The sequence below is a fragment of the Antennarius striatus genome, chromosome 9 (genome assembly GCF_040054535.1).
Source record: "Antennarius striatus isolate MH-2024 chromosome 9, ASM4005453v1, whole genome shotgun sequence".
Lineage (NCBI taxonomy): Eukaryota > Metazoa > Chordata > Actinopteri > Lophiiformes > Antennariidae > Antennarius > Antennarius striatus.
The window spans coordinates 2,867,921-2,886,114 of NC_090784.1; the positions used below are offsets into that span (position 1 = coordinate 2,867,921).

An 18,194-nucleotide genomic window follows, 5' to 3' on the forward strand; every position below is an offset into this window, starting at 1 on the left:
GGTGGTGTGGATCAGCGAGTCAATTTCTCGCTCATTCCTGGCATACAGCTTGATGTCATCCATGTAGAGGAGATGGCTGATTGTTGTCCCGCTTCGGAATCGGTATCCGTAGCCACTCTTTGTGATGATGTGACTGAGGGGGTTCAGGCCTATTCAAAACAGCAGTGGTGATAGTGCATCCCCTTGGTATATGCCGCACTTGATGTTAACTTGGGCAATTGGCTTGGAATTAGTCTCCAGGGTTGTCTTCCACTTCCCCATTGAGTTCTTGATGAAGGCTCTTAGTGTCCTGTTGATCTTATACAGTTCCAGACATTCCAGTATCCACGTGCGTGGCATTGAGTCGTAGGCTTTCTGGTAGTCAATCCAGGCGGTGCACAAGTTGGTCTGTCTATTCTTACAGTCTCTGTGTACTGCTCTGTCCACCAGTAGCTGGTGCTTGGCTCCCCTGGTGTTACTACCAACTCCTTTCTGTGTCCCGCTCATATATTGATCCATGTGCCTACTCATCTTAGCTGCCATGATGCCTGACAGGAGCTTCCATGTTGTACTGAGACAGGTTATTGGCCGGTAGTTGGATGGGGTAGATTCCTTCTGTGGGTCTTTCATGATCAGGACTGTCCTGCCTTCAGTCAACCATTCTGGGTGCATCCCATCCCTTAGCAGCTGGTTCATCTGTGCTGCTAGACGCTCGTGGAGTGCTGTCAGCTTCTTTAGCCAGTATGTATGGATCATATCCGGGCCCGGTGCTGACCAACTCTTCATCTTTGACACTCTTTCTTGGATGTCTGCCATTGAGATGGTTACTGGTTCTTGTTCTGGGAGGCAGCTGTGGTCAGTCCTTAGGTCCACTAGCCACTGGGCATCGGTGTTGTGTGATGCTACTCTTTCCCATATGCCCTTCCAGTATTTCTCCACCTCAGCTCTTGGTGGGTCTGGCCGGATGCTATTTCCCTGCCACTGAGAGTACACCTTTGCTGGTTGAGTGGAGAAGGTCTTGTTTATTCTCCTGGCCTCAATCTCCTTGGTGTATCGCTTCAGTCGGGTAGCCAGAGCTGTTAGTCTCTGTTTGGCAGTTTCGAGTGCTTCAGGTATGGAGAGCTTGCTGTATTTCCTGGGTGCCCCTTTATTCACCATGTTCCCCTTCTGTAGCTCGGCTAGCTGGCTGACTTCTCTCCGTGTCGCCTTTATCTTGGCCTCTAACCGTCTCTTCCATGGAGGGTATTGTTTGTTATATATATATGTATATATATGTATATATGTATATATATATACACACACACACATATATACACAAACGCATATATATAAATACAGTATATATACACACACACATACATATATAGTATATATATAGTGTACATATATACATATACATAGTGTGTATATATATATATATATATATATATACACAGTATATAACTGTATATAAAAAGAAATCGCAGAGGTCAAAGTTCATCATTAGATTTACTCATTTCATTCCTGTATATAATTATTGTTCATTTCTAGACACCAAAGACATCATTCATCCAAAACCTACAATTAAAAAAATAAAGTTCAGATTCATAAACAGTAAATAATTTACACATCTTCATAAATATCAGCAAAATATGCTTAATTTTCATTCACTCTTTCAGTGACAGTTTTTAGTTTGTATCTGGATCCATATGCAGATGTTCCTCAGACCCAGATTTACTGTTTCTTGGCCTGAGGCTCATTTTACCACAGAATTCAGCTGTTAATTTTTTTTTTTTAATGTGAACTCTGTTCCAATATAATCTGGAGCTGCTCCGTTTGCCGGCGGTGATGTTTGCGTTCTCCTCACTTCCTCCCTGCAGAGCTCAGAGGAGGAATCTCGCTGGGTGGAGGACCTGATGAAGATGCACACGGCTCGAGTCAGAGACGTGGAGATCCTGACGGGACTGGACCTGTACCGCAAAACCAGCCGAACCTACGCTGAAATCCTCTCCCTCAAAACCTACATGCACACCTATGAGAGTGAGATCTGATTGGCTGAGGGCTCTGTGACGTGACGGAGCAGATCTTTTTAACCGTGGTGGATGATTGTGGTAGGAGGAGATGCCGTCATCTCCACGACACTGACCGACACCGGCTGTAGCTCGAGCTGAAAGCTGTGGCTGCTCTGCATCCATTGGTGGTCCTTTCACCGGGCTCAGTTTGATCTCACTCGATTGGTCCATCTTTTGAGATATGGCCACACCCACTATAAAAGCGTCTGCGTGTCCTGTGCTTCAGAGTCAGTCCTCATCTCCTCAAAAACACTTAGGTGAGAGTCAGTTTGTTTTACGTGTGCTGTGTAGAGGCCCAAAGGTGTGCATTTCACTAGTGTTTGTTCTTCCAATTTACTGACATTGACATTTTGAATCCACATCCACACGTGTGAAACAACTTGCGAGAGTGATTGTGAGCTCTTGTTGGTGCTACAGTGGAGATTTCATCTTTTAAAAATCTGCTACTTTATGTGTCAATCTCTGTTTTGTGGACTATGCAAATTAATCTGACTTCATGAAGGTGAGTGTTATGGCAACATTTTCATTTTTGGATGAACTGCTCCTTTAACACCACTGTGGTAGGGCTAGCATCATTCAATTAATTCTGTTAATCTGTGTTTGTCATCCAAGGAGCAGTGGAATGACACCACCTAAAAAAACATGAAGAATATAAAGTACATATTCAAATAATGGACAAATTCTTATGTGTTATAATATATATAAATAAGAGAGGCCACTAAACATCATCTTGTGAGATTCCTCCCTCATCACTTGTTTATGTTATGTATTTAAGAGGGTAAAGCATTGGTCGTGCCCCCATTCTCTGCACATTGTGTGCTGATGTATACCTGTGAGGTTCAGCAAACTCATGGAAGATGGATTATTAGTCCCAAAACTGAAGTAACTATAATCCCATGCAGAGGACAGATTTTCTCTTTTTAATGTTTTGTTTGATTTGTGAGAATCCATCACTACGACACAATCAGGAGCCGGTACACAGCTACAGGGCGACATATGATTATTGGTCTAATCGGCAAGTTCAAAATAAATGAAAGGTTTTCATCTTCACACCAAAATACAGACACACAGTGAATCAGGATAAAAGATATGTTGTGAATTAAATGGAAAAATGGATAAAGACAAAAACACCAGCACTGTCCCAGGGATGCTTTAAGTTTTTCAACCATGTAACTTTAACTGTAGTCCAACATGATGGTGAGACACTCATCATCACAGCATGTCTGTTTCTGTGTCGATGGTGGAATGATAATACATTTTCTTTTGTGTGCTGTGTACATAAGATTCATTTATATTTGTTTTGACTGTGTTGTGAATGTGACTTTATGTTTTGTGCACAGTAATAATCATGTTATGATGATGATGTTTTCCTAAGATATTTACTGCCTGTGTGACTGACCTATTTATGCTTTATGTACATTTCATCACAATAAATACGTGTTTCTATGAACATGTGGGACATGATTAGTGGTCAGTAATGACGCAGCAGAGATCTCATCAGCACTTAGCAGTTATTCTGCAGCAGAACGTCAACACTATACAGTTGTTCATGCACCATGAGGACACTAAAAAGTTTTTCATAGTATTTTGGGGGATTTTATTTTTTTCCCACTGACAGCAGAAGTGAAATTAGATGAAATAAAGAAGTGAAGACCATGGGACACATACAGTATCAGGACAGACAAGAAAGGGTCACCAGGGTCAACAGGAAACAAGATTAGGTATTAATACAGGCCACACCTGTTAATATATTAAACTTAAAACGTTACACAGCATTGAAAGACATTCAAGAAATGCTAGAAAACTTTTAATCATTAATAATATTTATTTTATGCAAATGAAATTTAGAAAAATATTTTATAGTAGTGGACCTTGATATGCGAATGCATTCAATTGACCTTATAATTCCAAACATTTTTGTGAGATAAATTCGGAGTGTGATTGAGAGTTGTTGAATTTTTGTTTGCAAAAAGTCTTTCATTTGAATCTACATGAACACATTCAAATGTTTCTATAGCCCATCTAACAGCCTAGAGGTTCGTCTGACAAACGACGGTGGAGGTGGAAAGTAAACCCTACGGCGATTAGATTCCATTTGTCCCACCGGACATGAACGCAGCGCGGGCAGTCTGCCTGCTGAGAGCAGAAATGACGCGTCTGCTGCATAGTTTCACTTCCCACTAACTTTTGTAGATCGGTGCATCCGGAAACTAACGCGTTGGGTTGTTCAGGCATTAAAGTTTAGTTCGCAGTTTGAAAGTTTTAGTCCTAAAGGGTTGTGTTTACGGCGCTCTGACGGAATGGTAAGGCTTTGATGACGTCACACTGCTCTTACTGTGAGAAACCTGTAGCTGAATTTCACCTGATAGTCAGGAGGTTATGAGCTCTGACTGTTTGGCGTCATTTAGTAAATAGGAAGCAAACAGCTGCAGTGGAAAGAGCCTCAAACATCAGTTATTAGCCAATGATCTCTTTATGTCTACTATAGTTTTGTGTCTTTACTGTTTGTTGCATACAGTTGGAGGAAAAAATGATTCATCCCCCAGCGTATAATGGATTTAATGACAAACCTGCACTATTTATCGTCTGTTTGTAGAAATGAAATCACACAGGAAGAATTTAAACAGCTTGATTTAACGTATACTACAAAAATATATTCCAAAATACCTCTTTTATCGAGTAGTATTGTCATGATCCTTGATGGAATCTATCTGACCCTCTATGGTTTTCCAGTGAAGAAAGATATCAGCTCCAGAGCAGCAGTGATCCACCGCCAGGGAGTTCAGCATCATCATGGAGCATCATCCACCTTCTTCTTCTCCTAGACACGCTGCTCACCCTTAGACCCCAAAAATCCATTGGTTACACAGCTCCACAGAACAGCATTGTCTTAGTGAGATGGTTCTGAGCTGTTGGATCTGATTTTTCTGCTACGTTTGGGTCTGCAGTGGTGAACGTTAAGTCTGGACATGAAGCAAATCTAGAGGATCTGCAGCTGAAGTAAGTGTGTGAAGGTTGATGAGTGATTTAAACATCATCTGAAGATAATCATTCCCAGTTCTGTACTGAACTTTATTTATGGATACATTGTCAATAAGATTTGATTAATATGAATCTATTCTAAACAATTACATTTTATTTTAATAGAGTAGAGGAAAAACGTTGTGTCTCGTCTTCAGCAGCTTCTTCCGCATTGTGGGTCACGGGGGTTGCTACTGGCTAATAATATGTTATTATATGATTTTATGATTTATTGTACAGTAACATTATATTATGTGCTTGTAACGGTTTATGAGTGATTTTACGATTCCAATATTTGTGGCGGACAGACGTAAAGTGGAGTACTGTAAATTGAGGTCAATCAATCAATCAGTAAATCAATCAATCAATCAATCAAACAAGTTTTATTTATTTAGCACTTAATCATGGTAACAGACATTTAAAAATGCTTTTACAGATAGAGAAACCCAACTGAACCCTCCAGAGCATAAGCAACAGTGGCGGGGAAAAACTCCCTTGTTTAGGAAGAAACTCCAGGCAGGACCCAGACTCTTTTGAGTGGCCATCCGCCTTAACCGGTTGGGTGGAAGAGAAATAAAATGAAGGACAGGGTAAGAAAAAGAAAAAGACACAGAGAGAGGATGTCAGATAGGACAGATAGAGTCAGTGTCTTTATGGTTATAGTGAGACGATTTGATTCAGGCGTGAATTGGGGACGAGAAAGTCAGGCTGCGTTCACCGACTCCGGGGTTGTTGCCTTCTATACATGTTCCCCATCATGTAGTTGGTTAATTCAAGGCACAATTACAGCTGCATGGATGACTGTATGATGGCACGGAGGAAGAAATGAAGCAGGACCCCAGCCGATGCATAGATGGGGGGTGATACTGGTGGGATTAGAGGAGCATGTCCATAGTGGATGGACGGATGAGGGGTGAACCTTAGAAAACCTGTGAGGGTATAGAGCACAGAGACTCCAAAGGACGATGTTGACAAGGTGTGATTGGAGACTAGGAGAGAGAGAGGTCGGAGAGGAGGACGAGTAACAGAGATGGTCAGAGGAGAAAGGAGCTCAGTGTGTCTGGATGTTGAGTCTCCAGCAGTGTAGGTCTATAAGAAAAAGAACTTAGCAGCCTAAGCCGCTTTAATTGTAAATTGTTTGATTCTAGGCCTGTAGGCCGGTTTGTTGAGAGTTTAGTGCTAGATGGATTATATGGAACTAAAAGTTCCGTCAGATAGTTAGGAGAAGCCAACACAGGAGAAATATGTTCTCTGGTACTGGTCCTGGTCAGAACCTGGTCTCGGTTACTGGTCCTGGTCAGAACCTGGTCTCTGGTACTGGTCCTGGTCAGAACACGGGCAGCAGCATTCTGGATTAGTTGAAGTGTCTTCAGTGACTTTTTGGGGCTGGCTGAGAAAAGTGAGTTAGAGTAATCTAATCTGGAAGTGATGAAAGCATGGATTAATTTCTCTGCATCATTCCATTTTAAAATATGCCTGATTTTAGCAATGTTATGGAGATGGAAAAAGGCCGTTCTAGAAACCTGCTTCATTGTGAGTTAACGACAGATCCTGATCAAAGATGACAACTAGATTCCTCACAGTGGTTTTGGCCTCAAAAGTGATGCCATCCAAGGCAATTATGTCACTGGGCACTACATCCCTAACGGTTTTTGTGCCGAGCACAATGACCTCAGTTTTATCAGAATTTAGATGCAGAAAGTTATTGGTCATCCAATCTTTAATCTCTTTGATACACGCCTCTAATTTGCCCGACTGGCTGACTTCATCAGGTTTAATCGAGAGATACAATTATCATCGGAATAACAACAGAAGTGTAAGATTAAACTTGATTTTCATTTTTTTGTTTATTTTTTTGGAAAACCAATATATAATTGAGAATGCCTACCTGAAAGAATGTAAGCATATGAAAGTTTGTGTTGAATGTGGAAAAAAATGTAAAATCCTTTGTATTGAACTGTTTTAGTCATTGTGGAATTTAGTTGTTGCAAACAGCTGATAAATATCAATAATCTTAATATACATTAGAGTTTAAATCATTTTACTTACAGATTATTATTAGACAAATGTTTTAACATCTGGATTCATCAAAACACAATCACATCTTTATGGAATTATTCTTTGGTTGTTATTTCAAGCAGAATGAAATGTTGCAGCTTAGTTTACCTGATTTTTTTTTATGAAGCTCTAAAATGCTTGTCTTTCATGCAGTAAATATGGGTCCAATAGAAGAAGCCAGGTGGCTCAATATCCTCACCTGCCACAGAGAGCTGTTGGTGTTCAGGTAAAAATGTGGTTTATTTAATTATTTATTTTTAAACCATTACAGGACAACATTAACCTGAATAAAGCAAAAAAGAAAAACAAACAAAAGATTAGGAAATTTAGTACTAGTAATAAGTTCAACAGAATTTGATTGAAATGATGAAATGCGACATTCAGCGACTCCAAGTACCACAATATATGGGTTCTCCTAATCAAATACAGTGCGCCGTCGTTCCTTGCGGTTAATGCGTTCCAGAAACTACACGCAATTAACGAATTCCGCGGTAGTGCAACAAACTATTTGTTTTATTATTTAAGGTAATTTAAACGTTTATGAACCCTCTCCATACTGATACTAAACACCTTCTATCTGTATTACCTTTTCCCCCACTCTGATAGACTGTTTAAAACACTTTTGTGCCTCACAGACGTCTGAGACTCACTGAACTAGTGCACTTCCGGAATGAATGCGCGTACGGTATCACGTGACTGCCTACCAAAAATCCGAGATGAGGTGAAGTCGCGAGTGTTGATGCATGAATGTGCGAGGGCCGACTGTAGTTTGGAAAAGAGGTGTATAAAGACAGTTCTACATGGAGCAGCGTCAGACCAGAAAGGGATACAGAACTCTTTTGTGGCCAAGCTTCATACTTGTTTCAGAAAAAGTGGAATTGAGGAACGTTGTAATTTAACTAGATTTATGAAAGAAATGAAAGAAATCAATCAAGAGATGATGTAATACCAAGCTGTGATGGGTTAAAAACAGGTCAGTATAACTGCACCAAAACCAATCAGTTACGAGAACATGACACCATTGGAGCCCACCTGTCACACTGTTGTGGACCACAGGCTTGATGTGGTAGTCAAGGGCAACAAGATTGTGGTTTAAATACAGGCTTGGACATAGTGATAGAGCAGATGGGTTATCGTCTTTTACAGTGTTTATAGTTCTTCAGTGTTTACTGTCCAGTGATAAATTAAGAAGATTGGTGGAGTAAAACTTTAAGTTTAAGATTTGTTATTATTGAGAGGAATCATTTGGTAAGAAATAGAACCCTTGATCGGTTTCATTGAATCGACATGTCCTGTGAGGGAGATGGATGGATTGGATCAATGTACAGTACTTTTTTTCATTGCTGCATATTAAAGGAATAAACCATGGGTGGCACGGTGGCGCTGTCGCCGCACAGCAAGGTGGTTCCCGGTTCGAATACCGCTCTGTGTGGAGTTTTTTATGTTCTCTCCGTGTATGTGTGGGTTCTCTCTGGGTTCTCCGGCTTTCTCCCACCTCCAAAAAGGTTGTATTTATGCTTGTGCTTGGTCTGTATTTTCATGGTGTCCAGGTTGAGGAGCATCCAGTGCATCCTAGACAACCTACTGGCCTGTGGCTTCCTCTGTGAAGAAGATGTTGAGATTGTGCAGCGGACCACCACCAAGACCAATCAGGTAAGAAACCAAAGACATCGGTTGAAAAGCTGAGCTTCCATTTTAAGAGAGATAAGTTTACAGAGAGATAATGTAATTTAAGTACATTATCTCTGTGTAAAATGTTTACTGACTAAACAACTCATATATTCAGTTGAAAGTTAGTCAACTATAACACAAAATGTGACTGTCCTCTAGGTGCGCAAAATCTTGGAGCTCGTCCAATGCAAAGGGGAGGAGTCCTGTGAATACTTCATTTACATCATATATAAAGTCTGCGATGCGTATATAGACCTACAGCCATGGCTGAAGGAGATCAACTACAGTCCAAGCAGGGATGTGATGGGAATGAACGTGGTCAACACAGATCCCAGTGAGTATGGCACCACTAGGAGACCACAGGTCTAATACATGTCCAATAAACGTTCAGTACATGTGAAATACATGTCGAATACATCTCCAATACACGTCCAATGCATTTCCAATACATGTCCAATACATATCCAATACATATCCAGTACATGTCCAATATACGTCCAATATATGTCCAATACATGTCCGTTATACGTCCAATACATGTCCAATACATGTCCAATACATGTTGAATGTCCTGATGTGAGCTCAGTGTCCAGAGTCAAGACAGGTGTTGCCTTTCTCTGTGTTAGAGCACGTGGCACCAGTCAATATCGATATCAATATCAATACCCTTACTAATTATAGAGACATGGTTGTTTGTGTGTGTGTGTGTGTGTGTGTGTGTTTGTGTGTGTGTCTATGTGTGTGTGTTTGTGTGTGTGTGTGTGTGTGTGTGTATTTGTGTGTGCGTGTGTGTGTGTGTGTGTGTGTGTGTGTGTGTGTGTGTGTGTGTGTGTGTGTGAATACATTACAGCGACATTCAAAATATTGTCTAATGTTAAACTGGTCTGCCAAATATTTTTGGACCACTGGACTAGTATACTGTCTCCTCTTAAAGTCAGCAGGTACTGTGAGAAGTTGAGGCATGAGATGAGCAGGGACACCTGCTTCATCATGTCATATGGTCAGAGAGAAGAGACCCGTCTGGAGGAGCTGTACACGGACACACTGATGGAACTACTCAATGACTGCAATGAGAGTCTGGGCTTCTTGGAGTCTTTGGATGAGCTCCTAGGAGACCATGGTGCTTTCAATCCCCAAGGTGAAACAATCTATGTGGTGGGGGATGCTGGAGTGGGAAAGTCCATCCTTCTTCAGAAGCTCCAGAACCTCTGGTCCAAGAAAGAGCTGCAGACAGAAGCCATTTTCTTCTTCAAATTCCGCTGCAGGATGTTCAGCATCTTCAAGGACAGAGAGGAGATATCCCTCAGAGACCTTTTGTTTAAATATAACTGTTACCCTGACCATGATCCAGATAATGAGGTGTTTGATTACATCCAGCGCTTCCCTGAGAGGGTCATTTTCACATTTGACGGCTATGATGAAATTCAAGAGGAGCTTAACATATTAAATGTGCCTGAAGTAATGTCACCTGATGACAAAGCACAACCCCTACAGCTGCTCATCAGTTTGTTGAGTGGGAAACTACTGAAAGGCTCCAAAAAGGTGCTGACAGCCCGTACAGGGATCGAGATCCAGAGTAGGGTTATTCGCAAGAAGTTGGCTCTGCGGGGGTTCTTACCCTCTCATCTCAAGACCTACATCAATTTGCACTTTAAGGAGCAAGAGCAGAGAGATCTGATCTCAGCTCAGCTGGATGCTAGCCCCCATCTCTCTAGCCTATGCTCCACTCCGCTGTTCTGTTGGATTGTATTCAAGAGCTTTAGACACCTTGACACAATGCACGATAGTTTCCATCTCCCTGAAACTTGCATCACAATCACTGACATCTTTCTCCTTCTGTGTGAGGTGTTCCTTAGTCGCTCAGTGTTGCCTGCAGCAGCTCTGCTGAAAAAAAGGACTCGGTGCGCATCAGACACCTTCAAGAAGGGCCTCAGGCCTCTTGCAGAATTTGCCAAACTAGCCCTTCAGGGTATGGAGACAAGACACTTCATTTATAGAGAAGAGGAGATCGCAGAGTGTGGCCTGACAGACGAGGACCTGCTCCTGGGTTTTCTGAGACCTGTCACTGAATATGATGCCATTGGTAGCCCACCTGCATTTGAGTTCCTCCATATCACCCTCCAGTCCTTCCTGGCAGCATTTGCTCTAGTGTTGGATGAACAAGCTGGTCCCAGCTCCATCCTCAAGTTCTTCACAGAGTGCAGCAGGAAAACACAATCATCTTGCCTTCCCTCTGGCTTCTGTATAGATCCTAAAGAAAAGGAACCATTTGAAACAAATGAGCACCTTCAGTACACGAATCTGTTCTTATGTGGACTGACATCCAAGGCTCACACAGGCCTGATGGACTATCTGATGTCTCCTGTGGTATTGAAGAAAAAACGGGCCCTTCTAAAATCCTACCTTTCAACCAGTGTTAAGTCCCACATTCATGGCTTACCCCAGTATGACAGGGAAGGCATCAAGAAGGTCCACGTATTGCCTGGCTTTCTGTGGATACTGAGGTGTATCTGTGAAACAGGAAGCAAAGAAATTGCTCAGGTGGCGGCGAAGGGCATGTCAGCGGGCCACATTAAGCTGAACTTCTGTAACATTTTCTCTGGTGACTGCATTGCCCTGAACTTTGTACTGCAGCACTGTGTGAAGCCTCTTGGACTGGAGATGGACAACAACAACATCAGTGACTATGGGGTGATGCAGCTCAAGCCCTGCTTATGTAATATAAAAGAAGTGAGGTAATATGAATTGAAATATCATCCCACCTTCTTCCATCCATATGCAGACACATTTTATAATGTTTATAACTCATCTAATTACTGGTCCCTCTGCTCTGTGTTAGATTGAGTGTAAACTACCTGTCTGACAGCAGCATCGAGGTCCTGGCAGAGGAGCTATGTAAGCACAAAGTTGTGGAGATCTTGGGGTGAGTATTCACTTTCCAATGCTCTTCATAGTCTGCCAGAATGTATGGTGACTGTCCACATCCATCACATACAGCATTTAGATTTGGATATGTTTGTAACTTTCCCTTGAGGAGTGTAACTGAGGTACAGCTCTGAATTGGCCTTGTCCCACTGACTGATGAGGAATACACTGGAGTACAGTTGGGATAGACTCAAGAAAAGAGGATGGATACAGTATAGTCCAACCCAAAAGGGTAACAGATAGAGGAAACAGTCCTAGCTCCATGTTACATGTCATATAGAGGGTAGTAATTGTGGTGGAATGTTTAAAATAAAATACTGTGGTACACTGGCATCGCCCCTCACGCCCTATGCCAGCTAGGATAGGCTCCAGCTCCCCGTGACCCACACAAGCGGATGAAGCGGGTAGGAATGAATGAATGAAAGAATGAATGAATGAATATAATAATAAAAGACACACACAGCAATCAATCAATCAATCAATCAATCAATCAATCAATCAATCAAGTTTTATTTATAAAGCGCTTAATCATGACAGCAGACATTTCAAAGCGCTTTAACAGACAGAGAAACCCAACTGAACCCTCCAGAGCAAGCATAAGCGACAGTGGCGGGGAAAAACTCCCTCAATGAGGAAGAAACTCCGGGCAGGACCCAGACTCTTTTGGGCGGCCATCCGCCTCGACTGGTTGGGTGGAAAAGAAATCAAAGGAAGATAAGAACAGCATCAGAGAGAGAGAGAGACAGAGAGAGAGACAGAGAGAGAGAGACAGATAGGCCAGATAGAGACAGTATCAATATGGTTAAGGTTGCTAAAGTCAAGGCACAATTACAGCTGTGTGGATGACTGTATGGCGGCACGGAGGAAGAAAGGAAGCAGGACCCCAGCCGATGGATAGTTGAGGGGTGGTACTGGTGGGCTTGGAGGATAAGGTCCACAGCACATGGAGATATGGGGGTGATACTAGTGGGCTCGGAGGTGCAGGTCCACAGAGGAAGGTCCACGGCGGCTGGGCGGATGAGGGGTGGAACAGTAAGATGACACCAAGGAAGAGAGGCAGCAGGACCCCAGTCGATGGTTAGGTGAGTGGTGATACTGTTGTTTGGGAGGTGTAGGTCCACAGCAGATGGTCCATAGCGGATGGGTGGATGAGGGGTGGAACAGTATGGTGGCGCGGAGGAAAAAGGAAGCCGGACCCCAACAACTCTAACAAATGTGTTCGAGAATTTGACGATCGTAGGGACTATTCGACCTTGATGTTAGGCAGTGTTTGCTGTTCCTGGACTCAGATGAATAATGGCAGTAGACTTATCACCATACTTACAGTACATATTGTGGTTTGCAAAGATGACGTATTAAGGTCAGTTCGACATAAGGTCAGCTTGACATGTGGTCAGTTGCCAGAAAATCCAGTAACCGCCCACCTCGTACAGACACCACACACACAGCAGTGCTCGGCTATAAGAATTCAGGAGACACTTCAGTTGAGTTGAGTGCCAGCTCGACTCCCGGGATGTCGTTACCAGAGATCTTGTTAGATAAGTATATGTTGAAATTGTCTGGCTGCATCATCAATGAAAAAGTTGGACTTGTCCACAACGCAAGTATTTTAATTGACAAATAGTTTGTACTTATGTATTTTTTCCTGTCTTAAGAAAACCTCTGTCCACCACATAATCTCACATCACTAATAGTGACCATAACAGTCAGACTAACAGTAGTGACTACAGCAAGGTGTGTCAGAATCCTCACAGTAATACTTTGACAAAACGGAGAGGGAGAACAGTAAAGTAACCGGAACAAGTCCTGTTTCTCCTTCTTTTTTAAGGCGTAATCAATCTTCTACTGCTCTATGCACCTCACTATTTTAGGAGAACTATCCAAGTAATAAGTAAATAAAAGAGAACCTACGTTTGTCAGCCATCCTACTGCTCGACTAAGACCATCCTCCTTTTTTGCCCTCAGACTTTACAACAATTTCATCACTGATGTCGGAGCCAAGTTAGTTGCTCAGATAATTGAGGAATGCCCAAAGCTACGAATTGTGAAGTATGATAAAATTTGAATATTATGAAAATTAAAAAGAACTATTTCCATAAGTCAGCACTTTATGTCTCTTTGTTGGATTTTTTTTCAGGATAGGTAAGAACAAGATCACTGCTGATGGAGGGAAGCATTTGGCCAGAGCAATTCAGAAAAGCAGGTCGATTTTTGATGTGGGGTAAGGCTCCACTCTGTCGTCTGTGGAAATTCTCAGTCATCCAGGTCATGGTAGGTCTCTGTGTTGACTGTCAACAGAAAAGACTGAAAATGTGTCTTGATCGTTCATGTGGTTTCTTGAAATCTTGATCTCCCATCAGCTGATCAGAACTGAAGAAGCCTCTTGGATAAAAGATCTCTTCAAACCTCTCTTAAAGGACTAGTTGACTTGATTCAACACAGACAACATCACTACTGTTAATCTGTTCTGATCATGATAAGAAAAGCGTCTGAAAAACTGTGACAGTTTGAGTTGAGCATTCCTTTTTGAGGCTTGTTTAGCATTATTTTGTTAGTGTCAGGACAAACTGTACTACAGAAAATCTACACATACATGAACAATGAATAAAACTCAAACCACACAAAACAACAGAGCAGCAATAAACGAATAAAGAATAAAAGAATACATACACCACAATTCAACTACAATTGAATGCTTGTTCAATCTGAAAGTCAAGTGGGGGAATAAACAGTTTTATGACAGGTCCCAAATGTTACTAGTCATTACCAAAATAAACAATTAAAAAATCAAAACACTAGCTACGCTGTTTTCAGCTAACACAAGTGACATGGCTCTCTAGAGTGGACTTCTTAATCCAGATGTTAAGGTCCTGCAACAGGAACATGGGTATTTTGGCCTGTCGTCCACATGTAAACAGAGGTGTTTGGACCCTGAAAAGCAATGTTTCAATACAACGGTCATGATGATTTTTAAAAACAGTTTTTACTGATACGTTTGTACTTGAACCAGAGTTAGCAGATGTCATGTCATGTCTCACCGGGTGGTTTGCTTGTGTTGACTACAGTATGTTGACGTGACAAAATAGTGTTTCTCTAAAGTTTTCTTACATCAGATTATCATTCAAGACACGTGAAGAAGGCGCTATGGAGTGCAATGTGTCACATATCTCATATTGGCCGTATAAAATTGCTGGCAAACAGGTTAAACAGGTAGCGTTTCACCTGTGTTGGTTTTTCTTGTGAATCTCTTGTGAACAGAGATTATACTGGTGCTTCTTGTGTGGATGCAACCTTTTAACGGAGGAAGAAAGACTCCCATGTTTGTGTAGCAGCAGCCTAAAAGCTGCTACATGCCTGTGTAAGGACTGTTTTGATGGTTCTTCCATGTAGAATGTGGGGAAACACTATCGGTGATGAAGGAGCAGAAGCATTTGCAGAAGCTTTGAGGCACCACCCAAGGCTCACCAACCTCAGGTGGGGAGCCAGATTGTTTGAATACATGTGAAAGTCTCCTGAGCCCAATCTGCTGTTTTACTAGTGGTGATGGTGTGAATGGTTACTGTGAATGCCTGTTATCACCATCGTATGATTGTTAGCATGAAAGGGTGAATGCTGGCTAGAATGGTAAAGCTCTTTGAGTCAGTCAGACTCAAAGTATAGTTTATTATAGTTTTATAATCGGCCATTTCTGTGATCTAGTCTCTCAGCCAATGGCATTACATCTGAAGGTGGGAGGTTCCTGGCTGAGGCGCTGAAGGAGAACACCGTCCTCAGGATATTTTGGTAAGCAGCTTCCCAGTGATTGGTGCTCCAGTATGTCTGTATGAAGGTACAGGTGAGTGTTTGTGTGTTTCTAGGTTAGTGCAGAATGAGTTGAACGATGATGCAGCTCCACATTTGGCCAAGTTGGTCCAAGAAAATACCGGTTTAAGCCACCTTTGGTAAGGACATACACAGATTTACTCCTATCATCCCTTAAATGTCCGGGTCGGTTATGACTGTCGGACCCTCGTCTGATTTATGTTATTTTGTATCTGTAGGTTAATCAACAACCAGTTCACTGTGAACGGCATCAGACACCTGGCCACAGCCTTAACTCACAACACAGCGCTCAAAGAGATAAGGTGAGGACCAGGTGGAATTCATGGTGACTTTAAGGCATCTCCCCAGTGGTCTGTTTACGCTGGTGGTTTCACAGCGTTTGAAAATGAATGTGCTAACTTTAGCAACCATAAGCTGTAGTCAGTGGAAGAAAAATACTATCAGAAATGAATCAGTCAATGAAAAATATGTCCTGAGCTCTCTGACGGAAAGGATACTTCCGGGTCCTTTTGTATATTTTATTGATGAGCTATCAGATGTAATAGTCACAACCAATCCCTTCACAGCATCAGTGCCGTTTGACTCAGAACATGCGGTTGTGTTCCTACAGTTTGAAAGGAAACCAGCTCTCTGAAGAGGAAGAGAAACAGTTTGTGGCAGACAGAAGACTTAGGTTCCACTGAAACTTCTTCTTGGAAACACAGCAAGTTGAGAAAATGGAAGAGAAGGTGTGGCCCTACATTCAAAGAAATATTTTACAATCTTTTACAGCTTTTAGAAGAAAGAGAAAATGGAGCGCTGAGGAACCAGAAGAAAACAAAGACTTCTTCAGCATGGAACTCTTGGTGCTTCCAGATGTTGTGTCAGTAGAAGAAGACGAGCAAGGACACAATCTGTCTGTTTGACCCATTAAATCATCTTTATCCATATGTGTCAGTAGCATGGATGGGGCTTCAGTCAGAGGTAGAGGGAACCAACAGGAAGATTTGAAGGAACAGTTGATATTAGTGAGCAGACTGTCCCTGGAGGCAGAGGAGTGAGTGTGACCCCCTGTAGCTGTTTTTAATTTACTGACCAGGTCATGTCTTCCATGTTGTCATCTGACACTGCTTAAAGCACAATTCTACAGTTAAAATGACTAAAAACAATTGAAAGGAAGCTCTTTATGCCAATTTTCACATCATTGTACTTTGTTTAACCTTCAAATTTTTTGTATTTTTTTGAAAATCCAAACATTTTACAATTTAGCTTGTTTATTTACCATTTAAAATTGGTTTGTACTTTCTCTTTTATATTTAGTGGATAGTTGAGTAATTGCTTCAATATTACTTCTACAACACTCAGTTACACTAATTAATATAATTTAATTTAATGTGTTATATTAAATGTTTCTTTATTGCTCATTACTTTTTATTTCAATAATATGAACTCAGTTGTCATGAAAGGAGAGGCAAATAAAGTAACCAAATCTGAGGGAAGTTTTTCATCATAATTTCCTGATTGTGTTTCTTGTTTAGTGGCCCAAACAATGAACTGGCGACTTATTCAGGGTGTACCCTGCCTCCCATCCGATGTCAGCTTGGATCAGCCAAGTGTCTGAGTATGAGACAGTTATGCATTGTCTTGTCTTTGAGAACATGAAAATATGTATGTACGTATGTATCTTTCTTCCACTACACCGGTCTGGTTGCTTCCAGTGCTAAGCTAACGCTACTTGTGGCTCCAGAGGCAGCGTCACAACAGTTTTATTATTAACATCAGCCTATCTGCCACTCTGTCTCTCTCTTTCTCTTACCCTGTCCTTAATTTTATTTCTTTTCCATCCAACCGGTCAAGGCAGATGGCCGCCCAAAAGAGTCTGGGTCCTGCCCAGAGTTTCTTCCTCAATGAGGAAGTTTTTCCCCGCCACTGTTGCTTATGCTCTGGAGGGTGGTTAGGTTTTTCTGTCTGTTAAAGCGCTTTGAAATGTCTGTTGCCATGATTAAGCGCTATATGAATAAAACTTGATGAATTGATCAGCGTTGGTCTTATAAACACCTCCGTTGCCCCTCAAGCTCGGCATCATTGTGGATATTGACTTCGATCCACTGACATCATCACGCTGTCCATTCTCACCTCATCAACTAACCTCTCATCCATTCAGCCTTTTAGATTCATCATATGTGTATTTGTGGATCAAGATAAGTGAGATTAGAGATTATTTTGATTTAAGGTTGGGCTGGCCAACATTAATGTTGGTCTGGAATCAAAATGTTTTGGCATTGTCATGTTGAAACACCCAATCCAGAGATTTCCTCTTCAGCGTGAGGTGACATGACATCCCTGGTATGAACATGCATGACACACATACACAGCTATGATGCTTGAACCAACATGCTTCGCTGTCTTCAGTGTACGAAAGCTTGAATCAGGTGTTCAGGGTTCTGACAAACTGAAGACCGAAGACTCAAAAAGAAGATCTCGATCTCATCAGTCCATGAATTTTCCTCTATTTCTCCATTTCCACTGGAGCCAAATGAACTGTTTACTTTCTCTCAAATAAAAATATATGAGGTCAGTGTAACTCATCCTCACTTGGTCAGATTTGCTACACTGAAAATGATATGGACAAAACTCCCTTTGCTTTTTGGTGGCCTGTGAATTTGAAATGCACTGTTGACACTAGTC

The 18,194-nt window shown here is 41.7% G+C and overlaps 2 protein-coding genes across 6 annotated transcripts in view; both read left to right on the top strand.

The window, feature by feature from the left end:
- The window catches only part of enpp2 (ectonucleotide pyrophosphatase/phosphodiesterase 2), a 41,815-nt gene extending 38,347 nt beyond the window's left edge, over positions 1 to 3,468 (top strand). For both annotated transcript variants that reach the window (XM_068323516.1, XM_068323515.1), the window contains exon 25: positions 1,839 to 3,468. In XM_068323516.1, the coding sequence (XP_068179617.1) occupies positions 1,839 to 2,009 (171 nt within the window). In that variant the 3' untranslated portion in view covers positions 2,010 to 3,468. The remainder of the gene's footprint in view (positions 1 to 1,838) is intronic.
- A 746-nt stretch (positions 3,469 to 4,214) lies between these two features.
- On the top strand, positions 4,215 to 18,059 carry nod1 (nucleotide-binding oligomerization domain containing 1). Of its 4 annotated transcripts, XM_068323511.1 has the most exons (14): positions 4,215 to 4,333; positions 4,764 to 5,030; positions 7,263 to 7,335; positions 8,660 to 8,762; positions 8,940 to 9,114; positions 9,715 to 11,515; positions 11,620 to 11,703; positions 13,671 to 13,754; positions 13,843 to 13,926; positions 15,096 to 15,179; positions 15,405 to 15,488; positions 15,563 to 15,646; positions 15,746 to 15,829; positions 16,138 to 18,058. In XM_068323511.1, exons 3-14 carry the CDS (start codon positions 7,268 to 7,270, stop codon positions 16,208 to 16,210), a joined length of 2,808 nt encoding a protein of 935 aa, XP_068179612.1. In that variant the 5' UTR covers positions 4,215 to 4,333; positions 4,764 to 5,030; positions 7,263 to 7,267; the 3' UTR covers positions 16,211 to 18,058. The 4 variants fall into 4 exon arrangements, with proteins under 4 accessions (XP_068179612.1, XP_068179614.1, XP_068179613.1 ...); XM_068323513.1 differs by lacking the exon at positions 7,263 to 7,335 and having other exon boundaries at positions 9,719 to 11,515; XM_068323512.1 differs by lacking the exons at positions 13,671 to 13,754; positions 13,843 to 13,926 and having other exon boundaries at positions 16,138 to 18,059.
- The last annotated feature ends 135 nt before the right edge of the window (positions 18,060 to 18,194 follow it).